This window comes from Cydia fagiglandana, chromosome 11 (assembly GCF_963556715.1).
Source record: "Cydia fagiglandana chromosome 11, ilCydFagi1.1, whole genome shotgun sequence".
NCBI lineage: Eukaryota > Metazoa > Arthropoda > Insecta > Lepidoptera > Tortricidae > Cydia > Cydia fagiglandana.
In genome coordinates this window covers 3,668,074-3,688,986 of record NC_085942.1, presented here as the reverse complement: position 1 = coordinate 3,688,986, position 20,913 = coordinate 3,668,074, and the positions used below count along the sequence as shown (strand labels likewise).

The 20,913-nt window shown below is 40.2% G+C and overlaps 1 protein-coding gene across 1 annotated transcript; it reads right to left on the bottom strand.

The window, feature by feature from the left end:
• Nucleotides 1-264: 264 nt before the first annotated feature.
• On the bottom strand, nt 265-20,806 carry LOC134668771 (TATA element modulatory factor). The gene is made up of 10 exons (XM_063526229.1): nt 18,553-20,806; nt 16,694-16,908; nt 15,391-15,532; nt 10,395-10,614; nt 9,599-9,814; nt 8,700-8,892; nt 5,929-6,073; nt 5,181-5,261; nt 4,595-4,789; nt 265-3,863 (listed from the first exon to the last, which is right to left on the bottom strand). Exons 1-10 carry the CDS (start codon nt 20,431-20,433, stop codon nt 3,720-3,722), a joined length of 3,432 nt encoding a protein of 1,143 aa, XP_063382299.1. The 5' UTR covers nt 20,434-20,806; the 3' UTR covers nt 265-3,719.
• Nucleotides 20,807-20,913: the final 107 nt, after the last annotated feature.

Sequence of the window (20,913 nt, the reverse complement as noted above, 5' to 3'; positions counted from 1 at the left end):
TTTATCTGTCAGCATATCCTTCCTATAGATATTACCTTCAATTGAAGGGATGTTTACAAAAACAATACCACAGTAGTCAGTTATGTTGTTTTTGTAAACATCCCTTCAATTACATGTCAATCTTTTTCAACAGGAACAGAGGTGCATTTGCTGTTTCCATCGATTACAAAACAAATACATTTCTATTCCCCGTAGCAACCCGTAGGTAATATTCATACAATATGTACCGAGTTATAATCGGGAATGGAAAAAGAAACAAAAATTACTTGTTTCATTTTTATTTACAAAAACATACAGGCAGCTGTGAGTTATTTAAATAATGTGTCGTTTTCAACGAAAAGGAACCTTCGTGCGGTAGATGCTAGTGTAAATATAGCGAACCTCCAATGCGAATTATTAGCCCGCGAGACCCATTTCCTTTTCCTTGAGAATGAAACACATAACTAATCAGGTGACACAAGTGCCCTAAATGGCTGTTAATTCAAGAAATACAAATGTGGTGACCACGGAGGGGTTCTAAGCCCTAAATGGATACCAAATTACAAAATTCGTCTGCCTATCACACTTCTGCGAGCGCTAGAGACAAACGAACGAATTGACCAAGGTTATATAGCCCAGCAGCGGTAGCACGGTCGCATTTTATCGCTTGTCACCATGCCCGTCACGTTCTAACAGGTATGTAAGTGCGATAGTGACAAGCATAGTGACAGGCGATACACATGGAACCATGCTGCGCCCGCTGAGCCTTAGGGCTGATTTAGACGGCGTACGAACTCGCATGCGATTTTAGTTACATTGCGGACTGTTGGTTACGTCTAATTCGACCGACCAATCAAAACCCGCAATGGTATGAAACTCGCATCGTCTATATCAGCCGTTACTCCTCGATAGGTGATGTTGCCTTATAAGGGCACTTGTCACCACTGACTTATATATTATTAAAACATTATAATTGCAGAAGACCCCCCCAGCCCTCGACATAAATGTATGGACACCGAATCTGACTAACGAACGGTTTAAACACTGGTCTTTACATTCACATATTTATGTCACCGACTTATGAATAGCTTTACATTTTACATCATTCTATACATCTTTACATAGTTTAATACACACTAAGTAAAATTTAGATGATATCTAAGGCATTTAAAGAATATAACTAAGCAACCAATAAAACAATGTTTAAAAAAATTCATTATGAATTTTTTAATGTCTATAAATTTTTTGACCAAGTATTTGGTAAAACCGAACAGAAATTAAAAAATAAATTGAGTTTATTCAATTTTAACAATATCATCATACGCAATCTCAGAGTTTAGTATTTTAGTACACAAGTAATCCATTCAAAGTGATCCTTTTATTCCCTCTATTAGAGTGTTTATTATTAGATTATTACTTAAGATTCCCTTATCAGATTTTGCTATCATAACTCAATATCACTTCGTGAAGTCAGAATTTTAAAATGCAAATTACTCTATAGTTCGTTTTTTTTTTATTAGAAAGAACTTGCAAGAAGGTAAGTGATCTTGACATGTCTTTTAATTGGAAAACGCTTTTTAAAAATCAAAAACTATTACTTATGAAAGCAGAAGAATATAAATGATCATATTAGATTCATAATTGTTACATATTTGCCGTAACTTATAAAAAAAATGTGTTTTTCAATTAAAAGACACATCAAGATTGTTTACCTTATTTCTAATGCTAAAAAAACGAACTATATAGGGGTATAATAATATGGGGTAAATTGTGACAGTTTCAAAATATCACTACAAATAATACTTCTATTTACTATAATAAGCGGACTTACGCATTTTCAAAATCAGCTGTTTCAAAAGAACTTACGTTAAAGAAAAAAAAATATAAGCATATATATAATGCCTGCATTTTACCAGATTATATCTAATTCGGCTATTCAATAATTGTCAGAGATTTCTGTGCACCGTTACATTTATAATTTATTTGACGGTACTTTAATATCAAGGCCATATTTTATTTACCAATGACAAAACATATGTACCTATATGTAATTATGTATTGCCCTAAAACCATTGACAATGAGGTTCTTTACCTATTTTTCTCCCTGTCAAGGAATTTTATTTCTGTACCACGATGTACAGCACATACAGCTGCAAAAGTGCATAACCACTATGAATGGAATTCATTCACAGTGACAAATTATGAACTAACACAGAAATAAACTTCCTTGACCATACATTTTTGACCATAACCATGATTTTAAAATCTACATTAATTGTTTTAATAAAGGCATATCACAATGTCAGCTATGTACATAGCACACAGGTGCAAATTCGTGATTTTTCAAGTGAAATACACAATGAACACCGTTTTACATTTAAATGGCAATTATAGCAACAATTATTAAGAAGGAAATACTATTGGAATACATTATATTAGTAGCGGTAGCCTTTTGATATGAAATAGGCTTCACTTTCCTCATTGCAAAAGCTATATGAACAGGTCAAAAATTGTTCAAGTCCAACAAGACACAAAAACAAGACATATAATAACACAAGACATATAATATCTTTTGCCATGTTTGTATGAGTTGCGTCTCTAAGATTATATTTCAAATGTGCAATTAAATTCTAATCGTCAATGGAAATATTAAAATACATTGATTTAACTGATGCGAACGTGATCAATTAACACATTCATTGCCACTAAGTGCTACGGGCGTAGCGCGTAGCCACGGTTTCGCCGTATGCAGCGCGTAGCCGCTACGAACAGTATACCCGACCGTCGGGTTTTTGGCCCTGAATGTGTTGATATCTCGATTTGCGTTAGCGATTAAAGACTGTCACTGTCACCTATTAGGCTACGTCTCCTAAGCCATGAGAGAGACATAATAGCTAAAAAGCTAACCTCACGCGCCCAAGTGACTATACAAGGATGACATCGCTTTTCATAATTTCCAAAAAATGGTTTTATTTCGAAATATTGTAAAAGGAATAAAGGAAGTTTCTAGTAATATAATTTTGGAACAGGCAATTTCATTCCCCATTGGAAATTGTAAGAAGTCATTCAAAATCAAAACGAAACCCTATCACTGAAATAAACTTTGTAATGATTACATTGAGCGTTTCTTTTATTTTTTGCCATTTTTATATATTGTGACCTTTTGTGCCACTTTTGTGTTATTTCTACTCAGAATCAGGGGCTCTTTCGATCCTTATGGGATAAACAAATGTCCCAGAGTTTTTTTCCTATTACCATTTCCCTGTAGGAGCATTCCATGAAATTGTCTACCGTTGTCCCGTACAAACGCGAAGTTTCTGAACATTTAAAGGTATAAGAGTTTTCTTTTATATGACAAATGGTCAAAAATATGCACAGAAAAATAATCGCCTGCTTTAAATGCCGAGAAAAAAGTCGCAACACAGGAAATAAAATGCGTTTGTACGGGACAGCCCGTGGAATGCTCCTATATACTTTGTATGGCAGTAACAAAAAGGAAAGATTGAAAAATGTATAGAAATTTTAGGACACTTTTTTCTCCTATAAGGATGAAAAGGGTTCGCGATCCTGGCTAGAAATAACACAAAAGTGGCGTAAAAGGTCACAATATTTAAAAATGGCAAAAAATAAAAGAAACTCTAATTATGGGAAATACAGTGTGTAAATCCAATACAATCCAGGGTGAATATTTTTATATTTCCTCTTGCAAAGGCTTAAGACGGGCCGGCCGCCGCCGCTGGCTACCTGCGCTTGAGCGCGACCAGCTCGTCCAGCTGCGCCTTGTATAGCTGCGTCACGTCCTGCAGGTCTAGTTTCAGTTCCTCTAGTTGCTCCTCCTTCTCGCCGTACATTTGGAGTAGGGCGTCGTATTGCTCTTGAACGCTCTGTGAATTAAATAGATTGATATGAAAATATGGTACCAATTTGGGCGTTTTCAGAAATAAATATCGAAAACCCGATTCTCACAGACCTCGGTGTTCTTGGGTTCTTTCAACTCAGAATCACTAGCATAATCAATTCTGATGATAAAATAAAATGTCCCAAAAATTTGTATGAAAATTGTACATTCCACTACGTCACGCACATACAAGTGAAATTTTTTTTCATACTTAAACGTGACGTAATGGAATGGACATTTTTTTTTAATGGTGGGATGGAGAATGCTGTCGATTCTGAGTAGAATGAGCCCTAGAACGTCCAGATGTGAAAGAATCAGGTTTTCAATATTTATTTCTGAAAACGCCCATTTACGTTCTTAGTAAGTATACAAATATTAAACTAGGATATTCGGCAAGCGAGAACTTTCTGTACACGGTATAGTTATATTACTTGGTAATCGTCCAGCCACGCTCCCAATGAGGCTACATGAACTGGTAACGTATTTCGTTCAGCGCTAAGTTGTAGAGCGCGAGCTTGCGCAGCACACACACGCACGCACGCACGCACGCACGCACGCACGCACGCACGCACGCACATACACACACACACACACACACACACACACACACACGCACACACACGCACACACACGCACACACACACACAGTTACAAAACTGCGAGAGTAATCGACCGGTGAGTCTAACCAAGTAACAATAACAACTATAGCTACGTCACCTGATAATCATCCAGTCTCGCTCTCAGTGAAGCCACATGGTCTCTGAGCGTGTTCCGTTCAGCGCTCAGCTGTAGCGCCCGCGCCTGCGCAGCGCGCAGCTCGCCGTCTCGCCGCTGCAGCTGGGAGAGCAGCTCGTCGACGCCGGCCTGTGACGTCATCACGGCGCCGGTGGGCGTGGCGCGGCCCGTGTCCTCCTGGAAACATTTCAAAAAGTTACGTTACAAAACAAAAATGCGATAGGTACGTGTTAACAGCGCCATCTATCTGACCCTTTTTATACTTTATCGAACCCTAGATGGCTATCGATAATCGATACGTATACGCATCCCATAAGGGTACGTAGTTCCAGACAGTCCATAGGTGGCGCTGTAATCAATAATAATTAATTTAGGCTAGCAAATCCTAATGATATTTATTTCACTTTCCCAATATATGCATATAAGAAACACATTGTTTGTCTCCGACTCCCCAAAGATCCTCCGACCTCCGCTCACGTGCCAACAGTACGAAAAAATCCTATATCTTTTGTTTATAAAACTTTTTACTTCGTACAGAATTGCTTTCAAAAAGACATGAAATACTTACCGAAGCCCATAACGACGAGGACAGCGTGTCGGACGCCACAGAATGCGGCGGGCTGATGTCGCCCCGACACGAAACTTGCTCCTTAAAAACATTCGTGGCATTATTTATAATACGTCTGTCAAATCTAAAATGTCTTTGATAATCGTAAGGATGGTATTCCACCTATTACATTTCTTTGTACAATGAGAGAGTGAAACGCAATGACATTGAAGATTGGACAGGTGGAATGCCATCCGTAATTTTGACATTTGAGGACCTCCGCAAAACACAGCTATTCAGAGGGCCTACCGCGAACCAGGTTCGACGTGTTGCCTCTAGGGATGCACCGGATATCCGGTTACTATCCGGTATCCGGCCTATCCGTCCATTATTTTACTATCCGACCGGATACCGGATAGTGACCTACTATCCGGCCGGATATCGGATAGTGACCTACTATTTCGAACCTAGAAATGAGTCCGCGCGAACGTTGACTAGGAAACAGGTCAAACCTGCAGAATGCGCACCTGAAAAACCGAAATGTAGGTATAGTTCCGCTGGCCGAATATTCGGCGGCCGGATACCGGATATTCGGCGGCCGGATACCGGATATTCGGCCTGACCATCGGCCAGGCCAAACAACTATCCGTTGCATCTCTAGTTGCCTCTTTGTTGTACTTGTAACTTCGTACGTAACTGCGAACCATCGCGGAAGGCCCACTATATCTAGTAAATCAGTGAACAGGAGGTTGGTAAGTTTGCAGTATACCTGTAGAATAGCGTTTCGTTTCTTCTCCGTCTCCAAGGCATCCTGGGCAGCAGCCAGGGCAGTCTCGGCGGCAGCTAGCTGTTGCCGCAACTCTGCTATCTGCTTGCTGGTTTCTTCTTTTATTCGCGACAGCTCTCTGGATTTACTGAGAATCGCAATTTAAAGATGAAAGACAAGGGGCAACGCCGCCAGCATTCTTGGCAGGGTCTCTATTGTTTCCCAAAAAGTTTTAACAGCCATATTCGAACAATGAGATTCGTCAAATACTAGATATTGAAACGATATGGAATAGATGTCAGTGTCAAAAGTGACGTTTTTGTTTGAAGAAATGTCAATTTTGACACTTGTTAGAATAGTAATTTTAATTCACAAATAATTAAGTAAATATAAAACATGTTTGACATTGACATATCGAAACCATATCTTTTCAATATCTAGTATTTGACGTATCTCATTGTTCGAATACGGCTGTAAGTCATAATTTATTGTTTGCCCGCATTTTCGTTAGTCATAATTCAGAAACGCGTCACTTTTCAGGATTGCCATAACCTCCTAAGGCCCAGCCATACAAATGAAAAATCCAGAATTTGCCATTGAAATTTGAACCTTTAGTTCAGGGAATAGAGTTGATTTTGGTTTTGTTTGAAAATTGAACGAAACAAAACAAATGCGACTCTGTTCCAAATAAATATGATTTAAACATCAAACTGAATAAGTACTATAGGTAGGACCTTGGGCCTTAGGAGGATAAAACAAACCTAACCCGTCTATAACCTTAAAAAAATCCTTACGATAATATGACAAACAATATATTATGACTTAAAACTTTATGAGAAACAAAGGGGTCTTCTTGGCACCATTCCAGAGGCAGGCTACTTTGGTGAGATTTGTGTGTGTAAAAAATTGTGTATGTAATGTTCTTAAGTGTATTTAAAGATTTTAAAGATTGAGTATTACGATATCTATAACCAAGGGCTTGTGCAAAAATCACGCGAGGTTCGATGGGGGGTCACGAAAAAATCACGACAGATCACGTTGGGGGAGGGGGGTATGAGATTTTATTTTTTATTTTTTTTATTTATTTATTTAAGAAACAAACAGTCTTTCATAGTTATATATAACACTAGAACTTTTCTTAAAACTAGACTTACAGTTTCCTTAATAAGAATATTTGAACATCATGTTTATTAAGTAGTTTCTACACAGTAAAACAGAGCTATTTGTGCGTGCAAAAACAAAACACAAAAAAGAAAAAAGATGAAAATAAAAATAAGAGTATTATAGCAACCTTATGGTATTGCTACCAATTTTTACAAACTAAATCTTGAAAAGGTTTTGTTATTTATGAATAAAGAAATTATACACACTGCATAGATAGTGTTTTAAATCTATTAAGTTTCTCACAGAAAATATCAAGGCTCAAAAATTTCTCGTTGTACAACCTGCACGCCCTTCTAACATAACTATTTTTTGCGTAAGAGATGATTTCACTTGTATTTTTCTACAGTGAACGAAACTAAGAAAAATACCTACTATATGAGCAGATACTTTTGGGTATGAGGGGAAGGGGGGTAGCCAAAAACCTCACCCAATATCACCAAAAGGGAGGGGGGGTCAAAAAGTAGCCGAAACACCTCACTTGATTTGTGTACAACCCTCAAAACCTTCGCAACCATAACCATGAAAATAGTTTTCAATCTGGTATATAAGTAGTAGTGTTGTAGATTCTGGTCTCCTGACCATTATTTTGTAAGGGGACACTCGACTTCCATTCGCACAAGGTAATTCCAACTCATCACACTCTTACCTAGTCAGCTCGTCCTCTAGTGTGTCGACCCTAGCGACCAGTTCTCGACACTTATGGCTGGTCACAGTGTTCAGTCTGCTTTTTGCGTCGTACAGTAAGCCTTTAGAGGCGCCACTCATCTAGTTAACTCCTAAAACTCGTCCTACACTCACCTAGCCAGTTCATCCTCTAGTGTGTCGACCCTAGCGATTAATTCTCGACACTGGCTGGTCACAGTGTCCAGTCGGCTTTGTGCATCGTCCAGTAAACTTTCAGACGCAGCCAGTCATCAAGTAACCTCTTAAGGGGCTCCCCCACGCCAATGACCTTCGATCTGAATCCCTTGGTTTTCAAATGTTTTTTGTAGCTTATTATATTAATAGCAACGGCTTTAAGCAATATAGTATCCCATATTTACTTCAAAGTTCATTGTCTTCGAGATATTTGGCATGATAGTTGAACAATTTTAGGCTAAAAAACTGGTTTTCTGGCTATAACTTTTGTGTTAATTAGTTTAAAATTAAAACCTTGGACACGTTTTTCGGGACGTCAAAGACGAACCCAAATATGTAAATTTCGTACATGTAAGATCTTTCACTGCAAACTAGATACGAAAAAAGTGTTTTTTTAGACAATGTTTAAAAAATTCGCAAAAAAATAAGTCATCATTTTTTTCAAAATCCGGTGGCCAAAACTGGAGATAAAAGATTGAAAAACAGATATCCGTTTGTCTTACAATTCTATCTGTAGTGCAAAAAAAGGAGATACGATTCAAAACTTATCAAAAATCGATGAAAACCTCAGGTATCCCCTTAAAAGTCAAGTCAAGTCAGCTATTCAAACTTACCTAGTTAGTTCATCCTCTAGTGAGTCAATCCTAGCGACCAGTTCTTGACACTGGCTGGTCACAGTGTCCAGTCGGCTCTGTGCGTCGTCAAGTAAACCTTCAGGTGCGCGAAGCCGTCGAATTAGCGTTCTAACTTACCTAGCTAACTCGTCCTCTAGTGTGTCGACCCTAGCGACCAGTTCTCGACACTGGCTGGTCACTGTGTCCAGTCGGCTCTGCGCGTCGTCCAGTAAACCTTCTGACGCGGCAAGTCGTTGAGTTAGTTCTTCTAATTCGTCGCGGGAGAGGCGCTCGCGTTCTACGGCTTTGGTTAGCGAGGTTTCGGCTTCAGCTGTAGAGTTAAGTTGATGTTAGAATTTATGCTTCTGTTCTGATTATATTCGTATTATTATTTTTTAACTTTAAATATAAAAGCAATATTACACTGCACTGTTACTACCTTTACTACCTTTACTGCGCACAGCTCGCGGGCTTCCGTTAGTAACCTACTGTCTTACCGACTTGCTGCTTGAGTCCCCTCACAGTGTTGACGTGTGCCTGGTCCCTCTCCAGCGCCGAGCGCTGCAGCGCGGCGAGCTGCGCCAGCAGCGCCGCGGCGCCCTCCCCGCCCGCCGCCGCGGCGCCGGCGCGCGCCTCCAGCGCGGCGCACAGCTCGCGGGCTTCCGTTAGTAACCTACTGTCTTACCGACTTGCTGCTTGAGTCCCCTCACAGTGTTGACGTGTGCCTGGTCCCTCTCCAGCGCCGAGCGCTGCAGCGCGGCGAGCTGCGCCAGCAGCGCCGCGGCGCCCTCCCCGCCCGCCGCCGCGGCGCCGGCGCGCGCCTCCAGCGCGGCGCACAGCTCGCGGGCTTCCGTTAGTAACCTACTGTCTTACCGACTTGCTGCTTGAGTCCCCTCACAGTGTTGACGTGTGCCTGGTCCCTCTCCAGCGCCGAGCGCTGCAGCGCGGCGAGCTGCGCCAGCAGCGCCGCGGCGCCCTCCCCGCCCGCCGCCGCGGCGCACAGCTCGCGGGCTTCCGTTAGTAACCTACTGTCTTACCGACTTGCTGCTTGAGTCCCCTCACAGTGTTGACGTGTGCCTGGTCCCTCTCCAGCGCCGAGCGCTGCAGCGCGGCGAGCTGCGCCAGCAGCGCCGCGGCGCCCTCCCCGCCCGCCGCCGCGGCGCCGGCGCGCGCCTCCAGCGCGGCGCACAGCTCGCGGGCTTCCGTCAGCTCACGCCGGAGGGATTCCTCGCGGGACACCCAGCGACGCTCCTCTGTAAACAATATGTACATTCACAAAACATTCAATAGGCCCGTGCATGAACTATAGGAGGCATATAGGAGGAACTATATAGCATATGAACCGTGAGATTTTTGACGCGAGGCGTAAATGTGTCGTTTATGCTTCCGATGTGGCTCACAAGATGGCAGAACCTACTATGCACAAGGAAACGTACCGTCGCGAACGGTAGATGGTAGCACTTGCTTTGACAATATACAAGTACACATATGTTTCCGATTCAGACCCTCCAAACCGCACGGTCTCTATAGAGATATCATTAGCGTACTCCCATCGCAAAGGCCGGCAACGCGAGTGCGTTGTAAGTACGATCCCTCTGGTGTTGCGGGTTGCCATCGGGCGATTCGATTGCTTCCTATATCATAAGAAAAAAATGCTTTTGCGTCGAGGCGATATCGAGTCAGCGAATAAGAATTCAAATTTTAAAACTCATTGACTCAAAAGCCATTTCTGGCTGCGAAATCTCTGAAGGTTATTAATTAAGTAGGATAAAGTTACTCTCGCTTGGCCACCTCTAGCGACGCTAGAGTCGTGCTAGCACTAACTACACTGACCTTGAACTACCTCCGCTCTCAAGCTAGCCAGTTGTTGCTGCAGTGTCTCCACCAGGGCGCGCTCTTGGTCGGCGTCCCGCTGCGCGCGCGCCGCGGCGTCGCAGCGTGCCCGCAGCTCTACTCGCTCTGTTTCTACGTCGGTTAACTCTCGCTTGGCCGCCTCGAGCGACGCTCGGGTCGTGGTGAGGCGTTGGGTTGCGTCGTCTAGTGCGCTTTTTGTCTAGAAATTTAATTTTAAAATTAGCTAAATGGAAAATTACCTACTTCTTTGTGTGCGCGTTTGAAATTCACTAGACATGATTAATTTTTCCATGTATATTTTGATACCAATACAAACAAAAAATAAATAAATTTAAACAAAATCTACCCTCAAATGGCTCCTTAAGCCAGTTGAGGGTAGATGAAAACATTACATGATCAAATAATGTAGGTTAAAGTCAGGTCGTTCAGTGACTGATTCGGACGGTTTTGTAGTTGGTTGGTTAACCAATAAATATTATAACTACCCGAAAATATACAAATTGTTAGCTTACTTTTATTTAAATACCTAAAAATACAGACTATAGTCAAATCTATCTATTTTAAACGCTTACTAATATTGATAATTCAACTATCTTTTCATTCAGTTATCTGTCTAATTAAATTTACATCGCTTTACAATTTCATGCTGACACTTAAAAGATAACGTATCCTTATCTGAAATCGTCGCATAATTCACGATATAATAGCGGAAATGTTACATCAAATAGTGTCCATGATACTAGCGGAAGTCAAAAAAAGCTAAAAAATTAAGATGTTTCCTTCCTTTAAACTTTCATATTTGTGTAGTGGTAAACATTCGTTCAGAACTCGGTTGTGATGTATAGAGCTGAAAAAATCTACGAAAGAATACAGAAAGACGACTTAAATTCAGTCAGGATTCTTATTATAGGTACAGTCAGCAGCAGAAGTTGGTAAGCGGGCGAGGTGTTCAAAATTACCTTGACACGTTCTTATTCTCTTAACAATAAAGTCGCGTCAAGATCATTTTGAACACCTGGCCGCCCGCTTAGCAACTGCTGCTGCTTAAGACAGACAGACAAGAGGTTAAGCCACTAGCTATCGTGAAACGACAACACCTCGGTTCACCGTGGTCTCTCCTAGAAGTCGTCGGGAACACCAAGGGTCTGCTAGGCTTCTGCTTCTTGGTAGTTGGGTTGGCAAGAATAGTGCCGAAAACCTATCACGCAAAATAGACGGAATATTGTGACGTCGAGTTGCGGAAACCAAGCCCGCGAGAACCTATCGTGAAATAGGTCCCAGATGATATGATATGAAACTTGCCTAATATGAAGTGCTATTTTTGATATGAGACTTCAACAATTTATATATTATTATATATTATGTATGAAGTTTAACCTTTTTGATGCCGTGTCAAACACAAAAGCTGTCACTCAGACGCCACGTCACCGAAGTGTTAAAACTGAAATTGAACTTTATGCATATGCACGTAGGTCTATGTTGCTCTGTGGTCTGTGACCGATTAATCCGTCTTTAGCGTTGGACCTGCGGTGCGGATATATCAGTCATTGGCGTCCAAAAGGTTAAAACTTCTAAAATATAAATTACAACATAACATTTAGGTATTTAATAATGTGTGCATGCATCTCTACAAAATAAGTATTACAACGTAAAAAAGGCGACTCTCAACAATACGCTATATGTATAAAGAAACACGTTATGAATTATAATTTCTATATTATCTATTTGTGCGATTCGAAATGCTAATGCAAATTGCCAATTTCATTCGTTCCATTCAGCTCTTCATAAAGTGGTAATCTTACAGTCAATTTCACAAACATGTTTACAAGCCAACGTTCCAAAAATATATATACACGCCTCTAAGACACTGACAATAAGGTCGTGTAAGAATATTTTTGGAACGTTGGCTTGTAAACAAACATATTTGTAAACTCGATCGTACAATACCTTCAGTCTAAACAACACAGAAACATTACCTCTCTATAAATCACTGCACACAAAAATAACATCTTTTAACATATCTCAACTTTAATATTAAACTTTATTTGCATCCAGTTAGAATTCAATTTCAAATGGCATTGTATTTCAGTTGTAGCCTTTTTCCAATTGGACAATGACTGTTACAATGTGGTTACGATAAGGAAAACGCATTTAGATACGTAATGTAATGTACACTTTTACCGATTTGACTCTCGCTTCATGGTAAAACAGTTCTGCGCAATACTTTGGTATAATAATAATAACAATATGCAGAAGGCGGTGATCTTGGACACGGCGCGGATAGTCCGCCGGTTCCTCTCTCTGCAGCCCTGACCACCGGTAGCTTGGGCCTTGCCCCGCTGCTGGCGGCACCCTAGGTTAGGTTTCTTATAATGTGTTTATATGTATTTTTTATTGTTTTGTAAGTGTTTTTATATTTTACTTTTATATTCATATTATAAAAACCTAGCCTAAGAAGAATGATGAATAAAGGAAACAATAACAATATAATAACAGGCCTTTATCATCTGTGTCAGATGTTTTAAGCAGCATCCTGGTTACGACACTTGCGTTCGTGGCTGTAAAGCCCTATACGAGAAAGGATCCCACGGCCACACACGCGGCAGGTGTATGCTCCCCCAGGTGGGCGGGGGTTGGAGGCCTGCTCGTTACATTAAAATCACAAATAAGTACATAACATAAAATCTACACAAATGTATGTTTTAAATGCTTGACAATCTTTTAACGGTAATACTCTTGATTGACCATTAAATAAATAATAAATAAATATTATAGGACAAGTTTACAATTTGAAAAAATGCGACCTGTAGACCAGCTATTCTCAAAGTGTGTTCCGCGGAACCCTAGGGTTCCGCAAAGCCTCTGTTGGGGTTCCGCGACTTCTAGTAATAAGAAAAAAACAATAGGTATATCTGGTCGACAGTGACGAACGAAAATATTTAATTTGGGGTTCCGTCAAATATTTCGCTTTCCAAAACGGTTCCGTCACCAAAAAAGTTTGAGAACCGCTGCTGTAGACCAAAAGCCCTTTGCTTTAAGTTTGCCCTAAGGCCAAATAGGTTTTGTTTTGGCCTAGGGCGGCAAGATATTAGGGGCGGGTAATTGTGACCATAATTCGCTGATGATAGCAAGAAATAGCTCACAATGTAGTCAATATGATGCGTGCTGAGAAAGGGGCAACTACAGGGCGGGTGTGTAATGATCGATATAAAAATAATTAATATATTTTCTGTAGGTATAACAACATTTTATATAATTTCAGAAAATATAATAACTCATTTTGTATAATATACATTTGGTATATTATTAAAATGTTTCATATCATTTTGTATAATTATCTTTTGATATAAAACTCATTTATTGTAACGATCATGTGATATAATGCTCATTTATTATACAAGTATTATTATATGTATAAGCATTATTCGGTATAATATTATAGTAAAGGTATTTTTATGACGACATATGTAAATGTATAACGCAGATTAGGTAGTGGTTTGTTTTGTATAATGGACGCAATTCTAACCTAACCTAACCTACTTTTCTGGTAGCGGTTCGTTTAGTGTAGGGGTCGCAGTTCTAAACCTAACCTAACCTAGTATTCTGGTAGCGGTTGGTTTTGTGTAGGGGTCGCAGTTCTTAAACTTTCCTACCCAGTTATAAATAGCAGTTCGTTATATGTAGAAATAATCGTTTTTTGTAGTGTGTAATAGTAAATGTGGAAATATTATTTTCATCACACTTGCTCGGAAAAGATGTATTTACACGTAGGGCTTGCGGGCGGGAAATTGAAATTTTCGCCCTAGGGCGGAAAAAATCTTTTCCGAGCAAGTGTGATGAAAAACACTTATTTACACGTAGGGCTTGCGGGCGGGAAATTGAAATTTTCGCCCTAGGGCGGAAAAGTGTTTTATACAGAAGTTTGTTTTTATTAATTCTCCTTTTTTTCCTTACAAGTGTGATGAAAAACATTGTGTGTGCCACGGGCGGTAAAGAAATTCCGAACTCGTGAACATTTTAAGCCCTCGCTTCGCGTCGGGCTTAAAATTGACACTCGTTCGTAATTTCTTATTTCCCGCCCTTAATACACAATGTACTAATCTAATACATTATATCAACAATTCTACTTTAGATGAAATAACTTTATATCATAAATTCAGTATAGAAAATATGTATTATACTTGAAGAATGTTATGCTAAATGTTATTAGATCAATTAATCTTTATATAAAATGATAATTTATATCATATGAAAATATATTAAGTGTTGTTATACCATTTAATAATTATACTAAATAAGCGTTATTGCAACTGATATTATAATAAAAATGTTTATAGCCATCGATACGCACCCCTACAGGGCCTAGGGCGGCAAAGACTGCAAATCCGCCACTGCCTGGCCTCACTTTACCTCGGCAAGCTCCACATCTAGTTACTTATTCGCCGTACTAAGTATTCGTATTCGCTGTTCTAACTCTTTTTTCGCAGTAATAAACCTCTGTAGGCGCTTTTGCACATTTAACTCTAATCGCATATTAATAAGGTGCAGATTACCTCGGCGATTTCCACCTCCAGTTTCATATTGGCTGTGGGCAGTTGATACCGAGCCGAGGCCAGGTCGAGACCTGGGATACTTATGAACAGTTCCTCTCTCGCGGCATGTAAATTCGACTCTAAACATCTAACAATAAGGTCCGCTTTACCTCAGCAAGCTCCACCTCTAGTTTCTTGTTCGCCGTGGTAAGCCGGTACACAGCCTCTATTTGTGATACTTCTAACTCTTCTTTGGCAGCGATAGACCTCTGTGGGCGCATTTGTAAATTTAACTCTAAACACATATTAATAAGGTGCAGATTACCTCGGCTAGTTTCTTATTGACTGTGGGCAGTTCCAGCCTCGACCTGTGATACGTATGAACAGAACTTTGGCGGCATGTGAATTCGACTCTGTAAATACAATAATAAGGTTCACTTTACCTCAGCAAGTTCCACCTCTAGTTTCTTGTTCGCCGTGGTAAGCCGGTACACAGCCTCTATTTGTGATACTTCTAACTCTTCTTTGGCAGCGATAGACCTCTTCAGGCGATCTAATTCGGAAGTCTGTTCAGCTATTTTATCTCTGAAATAAAATACAGTTTATATTAACCTTTACTATTTACTACTAGCGACCCGCCCCGGCTTCGCACGGGTTAACAAATTATGTACAAACCTTCCTCAAGACTCACTCTATCGATAGGTGAAAACAGCATGAAATCCGTTCAATAGTTTTTGAGTTTATCGCGAACATACATACAAACAGACGCGGCGGGGGACTTTGTTTTATTGTCCCAGCGCGCACAAGTTGTTCGTAGAAATCGCGAAGCGTCTGGTTGACGTAACTGGTGACCGAAGAGCTGGCGGCTACCTCGCACAACGTATCAACGTTGTGATACAGCGAGGAAATGCCGCCAGCATCCTTGGTACAATGCCACGGGGGCCTATTTTAGATTTAAGCTAGTTATTAATTTCGTTTAGTAGAACCACTGTATAATTATATCTTGTATGTAAATAAATGATTTCATTTGTTTTATTTACTTCGGATACCAAATTTCATATCCATTTAGGTGTCGGTTGGTTTGGTGCCGTGGAGAATGGTAGAGAATTTTCAAAAGATGAAGATATCAAGAAAGGAATTTTTAAGAAAACCTATAGGCCTATTCTTAGAACAGTAATATATCAGCAACATTTGCAAAACGATACTTTACGTACCGTGAAATCGCCGTAGCGTGCCAAAGATTTTTATGACCAAGAATTTAAATTGCGCTTTAAAGTGGTAGCGTATCTAATTTTATAAGCGCTGAATTTCTATTTGTTTTCGATTTCTTATTTGATAGTTGATATATCGATACCCTAGTCATAGAGAAATATAGTAAGAATAGAGTGCACACTCCATACATCAGTTTTGGTACTATAATGACTATTATTTTCGCAGTCGACATCTAGCGTCGAGTAGCGGAATTATCAGTACTGCTACTTGACACTATTCTTCATATATTTCTCTATGGTAATCATTACAACAAAATTTTCGACGTAATTACCTATTACAGTCGCCATCAGATATGTATATCGGGGCGGCCGAGGTGTTCAAAAATATATGAACAACTACTCTACGCCTTGACAATAGAGGCGTGGTCAGATATTTGTGACTACGTTGGCCGTTCCTATATATCTGATGGCGACTGTACCATTGTGAACTAGGGTTACTAGGGTAACGATATAGGTACTTTTAAAAAGAACTTACCTGAGACCTTTAATAACTTGCTCATTATCCTTCTCTTTCGCTCTCAACTTCTTAATAATATTCGAATGCTGTAACTGCTGACGAGCTAGCTTCTCTCCTTCCTCTTGCATCTGCGCTATAACTTCGTCTCGCTCTTTCAAACTGCTTTCTAGCTCGGAGGAGTTCTTGCGGGACGAGTCGGATTTGAGGCTGTCAAGTTGCTTGCGTAATTGGTCCTGTAAAAAAAATACCTATAAAGTATGATAAATATTTTCACTTATAATTTTTTGCAAATTGTTCTTTGCAACAGCTAGCTACAAGTAGGGTTACCAGATGACAGGAATTTTCCTGACATGTCAGGAATTTTGGCCTTTTGTCAGGAATGGGGACGGAACACGAAAATGTCAGGATTTTTTTATTTGATAGACTTTTTTCATAAAGTACCTTTTTATTTACTTAAATTAATACAAATAACAAAAATAAAACTTAAATTAATAGAACGCGGCTATCGGCTCAATCGGGTGGCCATCGCACCCCTCCCCCTCAAAAATATGAATGTCAGGAAAAATATTCGGAAATCAGGAATTTTGTTAGGAAATTCTAAATTTGTATCTGGTAACCCTAGCTACAAGTACATCCGTCCCACACCAATTTTGGTGGCTAGCCATAAGCCGCGCGTGGCGCTGTCGCCACCTAGCGGTCATATCTGTCCTAATCGTAACAGACGCGTTTTGTTAACAGAGTGAATCTTCTGTACCTAGTACTATTATTTATTCTGTGCCTCGGCCCATACCAATGAGTTTATCTGAACTAATATGCGAAATATCATTTTGATATTTACCAGTCGCTTTTCGGTGAAGTGATGAAACCTACATCCCTCAAAAAATTCATAGGTGTGGAGTTTTATTTAAGATTTTGATCTTGTTGTCTCGTTTTGGGCCAGTATGGGCACGATAACCCTATCCTTTTCGTGCCTGAGAGGCGGCCTGTGCCGAGCAGTGGGAGGTATGAGTACCTATAGGCTAAATTATATAATTGGTTCGTAAGTACTTACATGTCTTATATCAGTTATATCTTGGTTCTAAACAAAAATAATATTCATTAGAACTTTGATGGCTAAATGCTCATGATTTTCGTATGTAAAAGTAATAATAATGCCTACAGAAAGAAGTAAAAATATAATAACTACATTTTATTTAGGTATATAAAAACATCGGACCATATCTATAAATTATTATTTTTAATAGACAAATTAATAAGCAGTAGTAGCAGTAGTAAGTACCAGTTACTGTAACTACTAATCGATACAGATCGATTAGCGGAAGACGATATGACTTATTGGGTAGGTATAATTAAAACTATAATAAATATTGCATTGTTCTTAACACTTGTAACTTAGTACCCAATAAATACCTAGGTAACGTCAGGGACGGCCTTAACCATTGCGTGTCTACGGGCTAATCTTTAAGAGCTGGTGCTTAATTGTCTTTTGAGCTAAGTAAATTAAAATCTGCTCGATTAACTCGATCTGATCGTGTTTGCTCGCGAGCCAATGCGGTATCCATTGCGCGCGGCTGCCTCGCGAGCCAATGTTCGATAGTTTGCCGCGCGATATGTAGACAGGCCTTTACATGTGCGTTGGAGCAGCTGCATCGCATGTGATGTAATCGACCCATAGTTACATAATAATATAATTTTGAATTCAGCCATAGCAAGCTTAAATCTTAAAAGACAGCGTTTGTATGGGTGACTTTAACGCGTCTCAAACGAAGATAATCGGTAAAGCAGATAATTTGTCCATTAGTTTATTTATTTAGGCTTAATAAAGGGTACCTCATAAAGTATAAACTGTTCTAGCAATATGTACTTATGTTGCTTACCTTTTCCCTTATGGCCTGTTGGAACTTCTTTTCCAATGCAGACATCCTCTGCGTATAGTCCTCAGTGATCGTACTAATATCCCCTCCCTCATGCGTCCCATGCTTCGCCAGCAAGCTCTCCACCTGGGTCTTCAAGTCCGCATTACTCTCCGCCAGCTCTGCATTGCTTCTGCTCACTTCCATCAGTCTGTTCTCTCTGGCTTCCAGTATTTCTGCCATTTCACACAGCCGACGCATCAGCCGGTCATTCTCTGTACTACTGTCGTCACTTGTATTACTTTGAACTGATGCTTCGGATAATTCTCTATTATGTCCACGGATTTTAGTCGCTAAAGATTTTCCTAAGACTAAATCAACCAAGTTTGGAGAGGTAGTGCCGTCAAATTTTTTGAAGTTGTATTTAGCAGGACTGTTACGGAAACCATGGTTGTCACCGTTTGGACTTGGAATGATCTCAATGTCGGATGATGTGGTTGTTTCAAGCTCATCCCCTGAAGTATGGCCGGACGTACGATCAGAACCGATTTTGACTAAGTCACTCTTGCTATCAGAGCTGGTTGGTGATGTCCGCTCTTTAATGCTACCTTTTTGAGACTCGGATTTATCAGACTGGCTACATTGCTGCTTCTCCACATTAACAAAAGCTGAGCTTTCAGACCTAATCATTTCTCCAGAAACATTAACATTGTAAAATGAGGATGAATCACTTAATTTCTCCATAAGCACATCTTCAGGTTCAGTCTCTTTTTTTGGCTCGTCAACATTGACATCTAGAATCATACTGTCATTGTCAGCGTTCAAGGTGCGATCAGACCAGGATCCGTCATTAGAAGAGTTCTCACTAATCTGCATTTTCTGTGGTAGCAATGGAGGATCTAAGTGTATAAATTCTTTCTCTAACAACTTCTTGCCTTCTCTTTTCGGAAATGGACTTACAGGCTTGTCGTCGGTGTCTAAAACAGTCGGTGCTGTGCATTCTGAGATGGAATTATAGGACATGGTGTCTTCATCGTCATCTGCGACCAAACTGACACTGTCTGCAGTCTCCGCCTTTTCTGTCCTGTCAACTGGTGTGGATTTCTTGTCACTCAACTCACCAGGTGAAAGATTTGAAGATGTACTGCTGTTTTTATCACTGGAATAACTGTCAAAGCCTAAACATTCAATAGAGCTTGGACTCACAAGGCTGTCTGGTAAAATTTCCACAGATTCGGAGTTAAGTTTCTGCCCAACACTACTACTGTGGGATATGGAGTGAACGGACGCAGCCTCAGAGTCTGGAGTAGTCTTCAAACTCTGTGACAATACCTCAACGGAATCAGAACTATTTCTACTAGACACCAGTGATAATCTATTTGAGCGGGATGAATTACGTCTCTCGTCTGCCTTGACTTCATCTTTTACCTTTTTAATATCAAACTCTGTATCGTCAGACATAACAAGCTGGCTTTTAGAGAACAAGTCAGTAGCGCTGCCATATTTCGAGTCATTAATAACATTCATGGACTTAGCTTTTGGAGGTTGAACAATAGCTGTATCTGTGTCAGAATCCTTTTGATGTTCAAAGAAAGATCCCGCAAAAGAGCCCCAGAGGCTTTGAGAGCCCTTAGAAGGGCTCTCGGTGACTACGGTCTGCTCGTTGGCATCCTGAGGGCCTTCAGCGCTGACTGTGAGGCCCCAAGAAGCGAAAAAATCAGAGTTGTCTTTTGGGGTCGTTTCACTTTCACCTGGCGAAGATTTCATCTGAGAAGTGGACGCCCCCGCTTCCTCCTCCTCCCCGCTCTCGTCCTGAATGTCCAGAGCCTTGTCCAGCGTCTTCTGGGCCTCTTTCAGCGCCGTCTTCGCCAGACTCGTCAAACCAGACGTGTCGAACCAATTCATATTGTAATCTCATTGACTACGCACACAAACATCACGTTTGTCTATTTAAAAATATCCGCAGTATTATATCACCGTATGAATGTTTTAACTGGCCATTGTTTAATCGAAAAACATTATTCACATTATCACAACACAGGAACTATGTGACGTTTCCATTTTGTAATATTTGTATTTATGTTTTACTTTTTGTATCCTGCGACGGTACCCTATCTTCGACAAATTGTTAGAATGGCTGGCGTAAACTCTCTGAAATAAAATAATTAAATTTTATAGCAATTTGAAACACTATAACTACACTTCTTAATTTCATGTACACGAAATATGGACTGAATTTTCTGAAACGATTTGCGATTCGGTCATAAACAAAGTAGTATTGACGTGTCAAGCTCCAATCAGGAACGTTGGCTGCTAAATGACACAGTTTCTTATTGGTCCACGAGCTGTCAAAACAAACACTGTGTCAAATAAAGTGTGCAGATG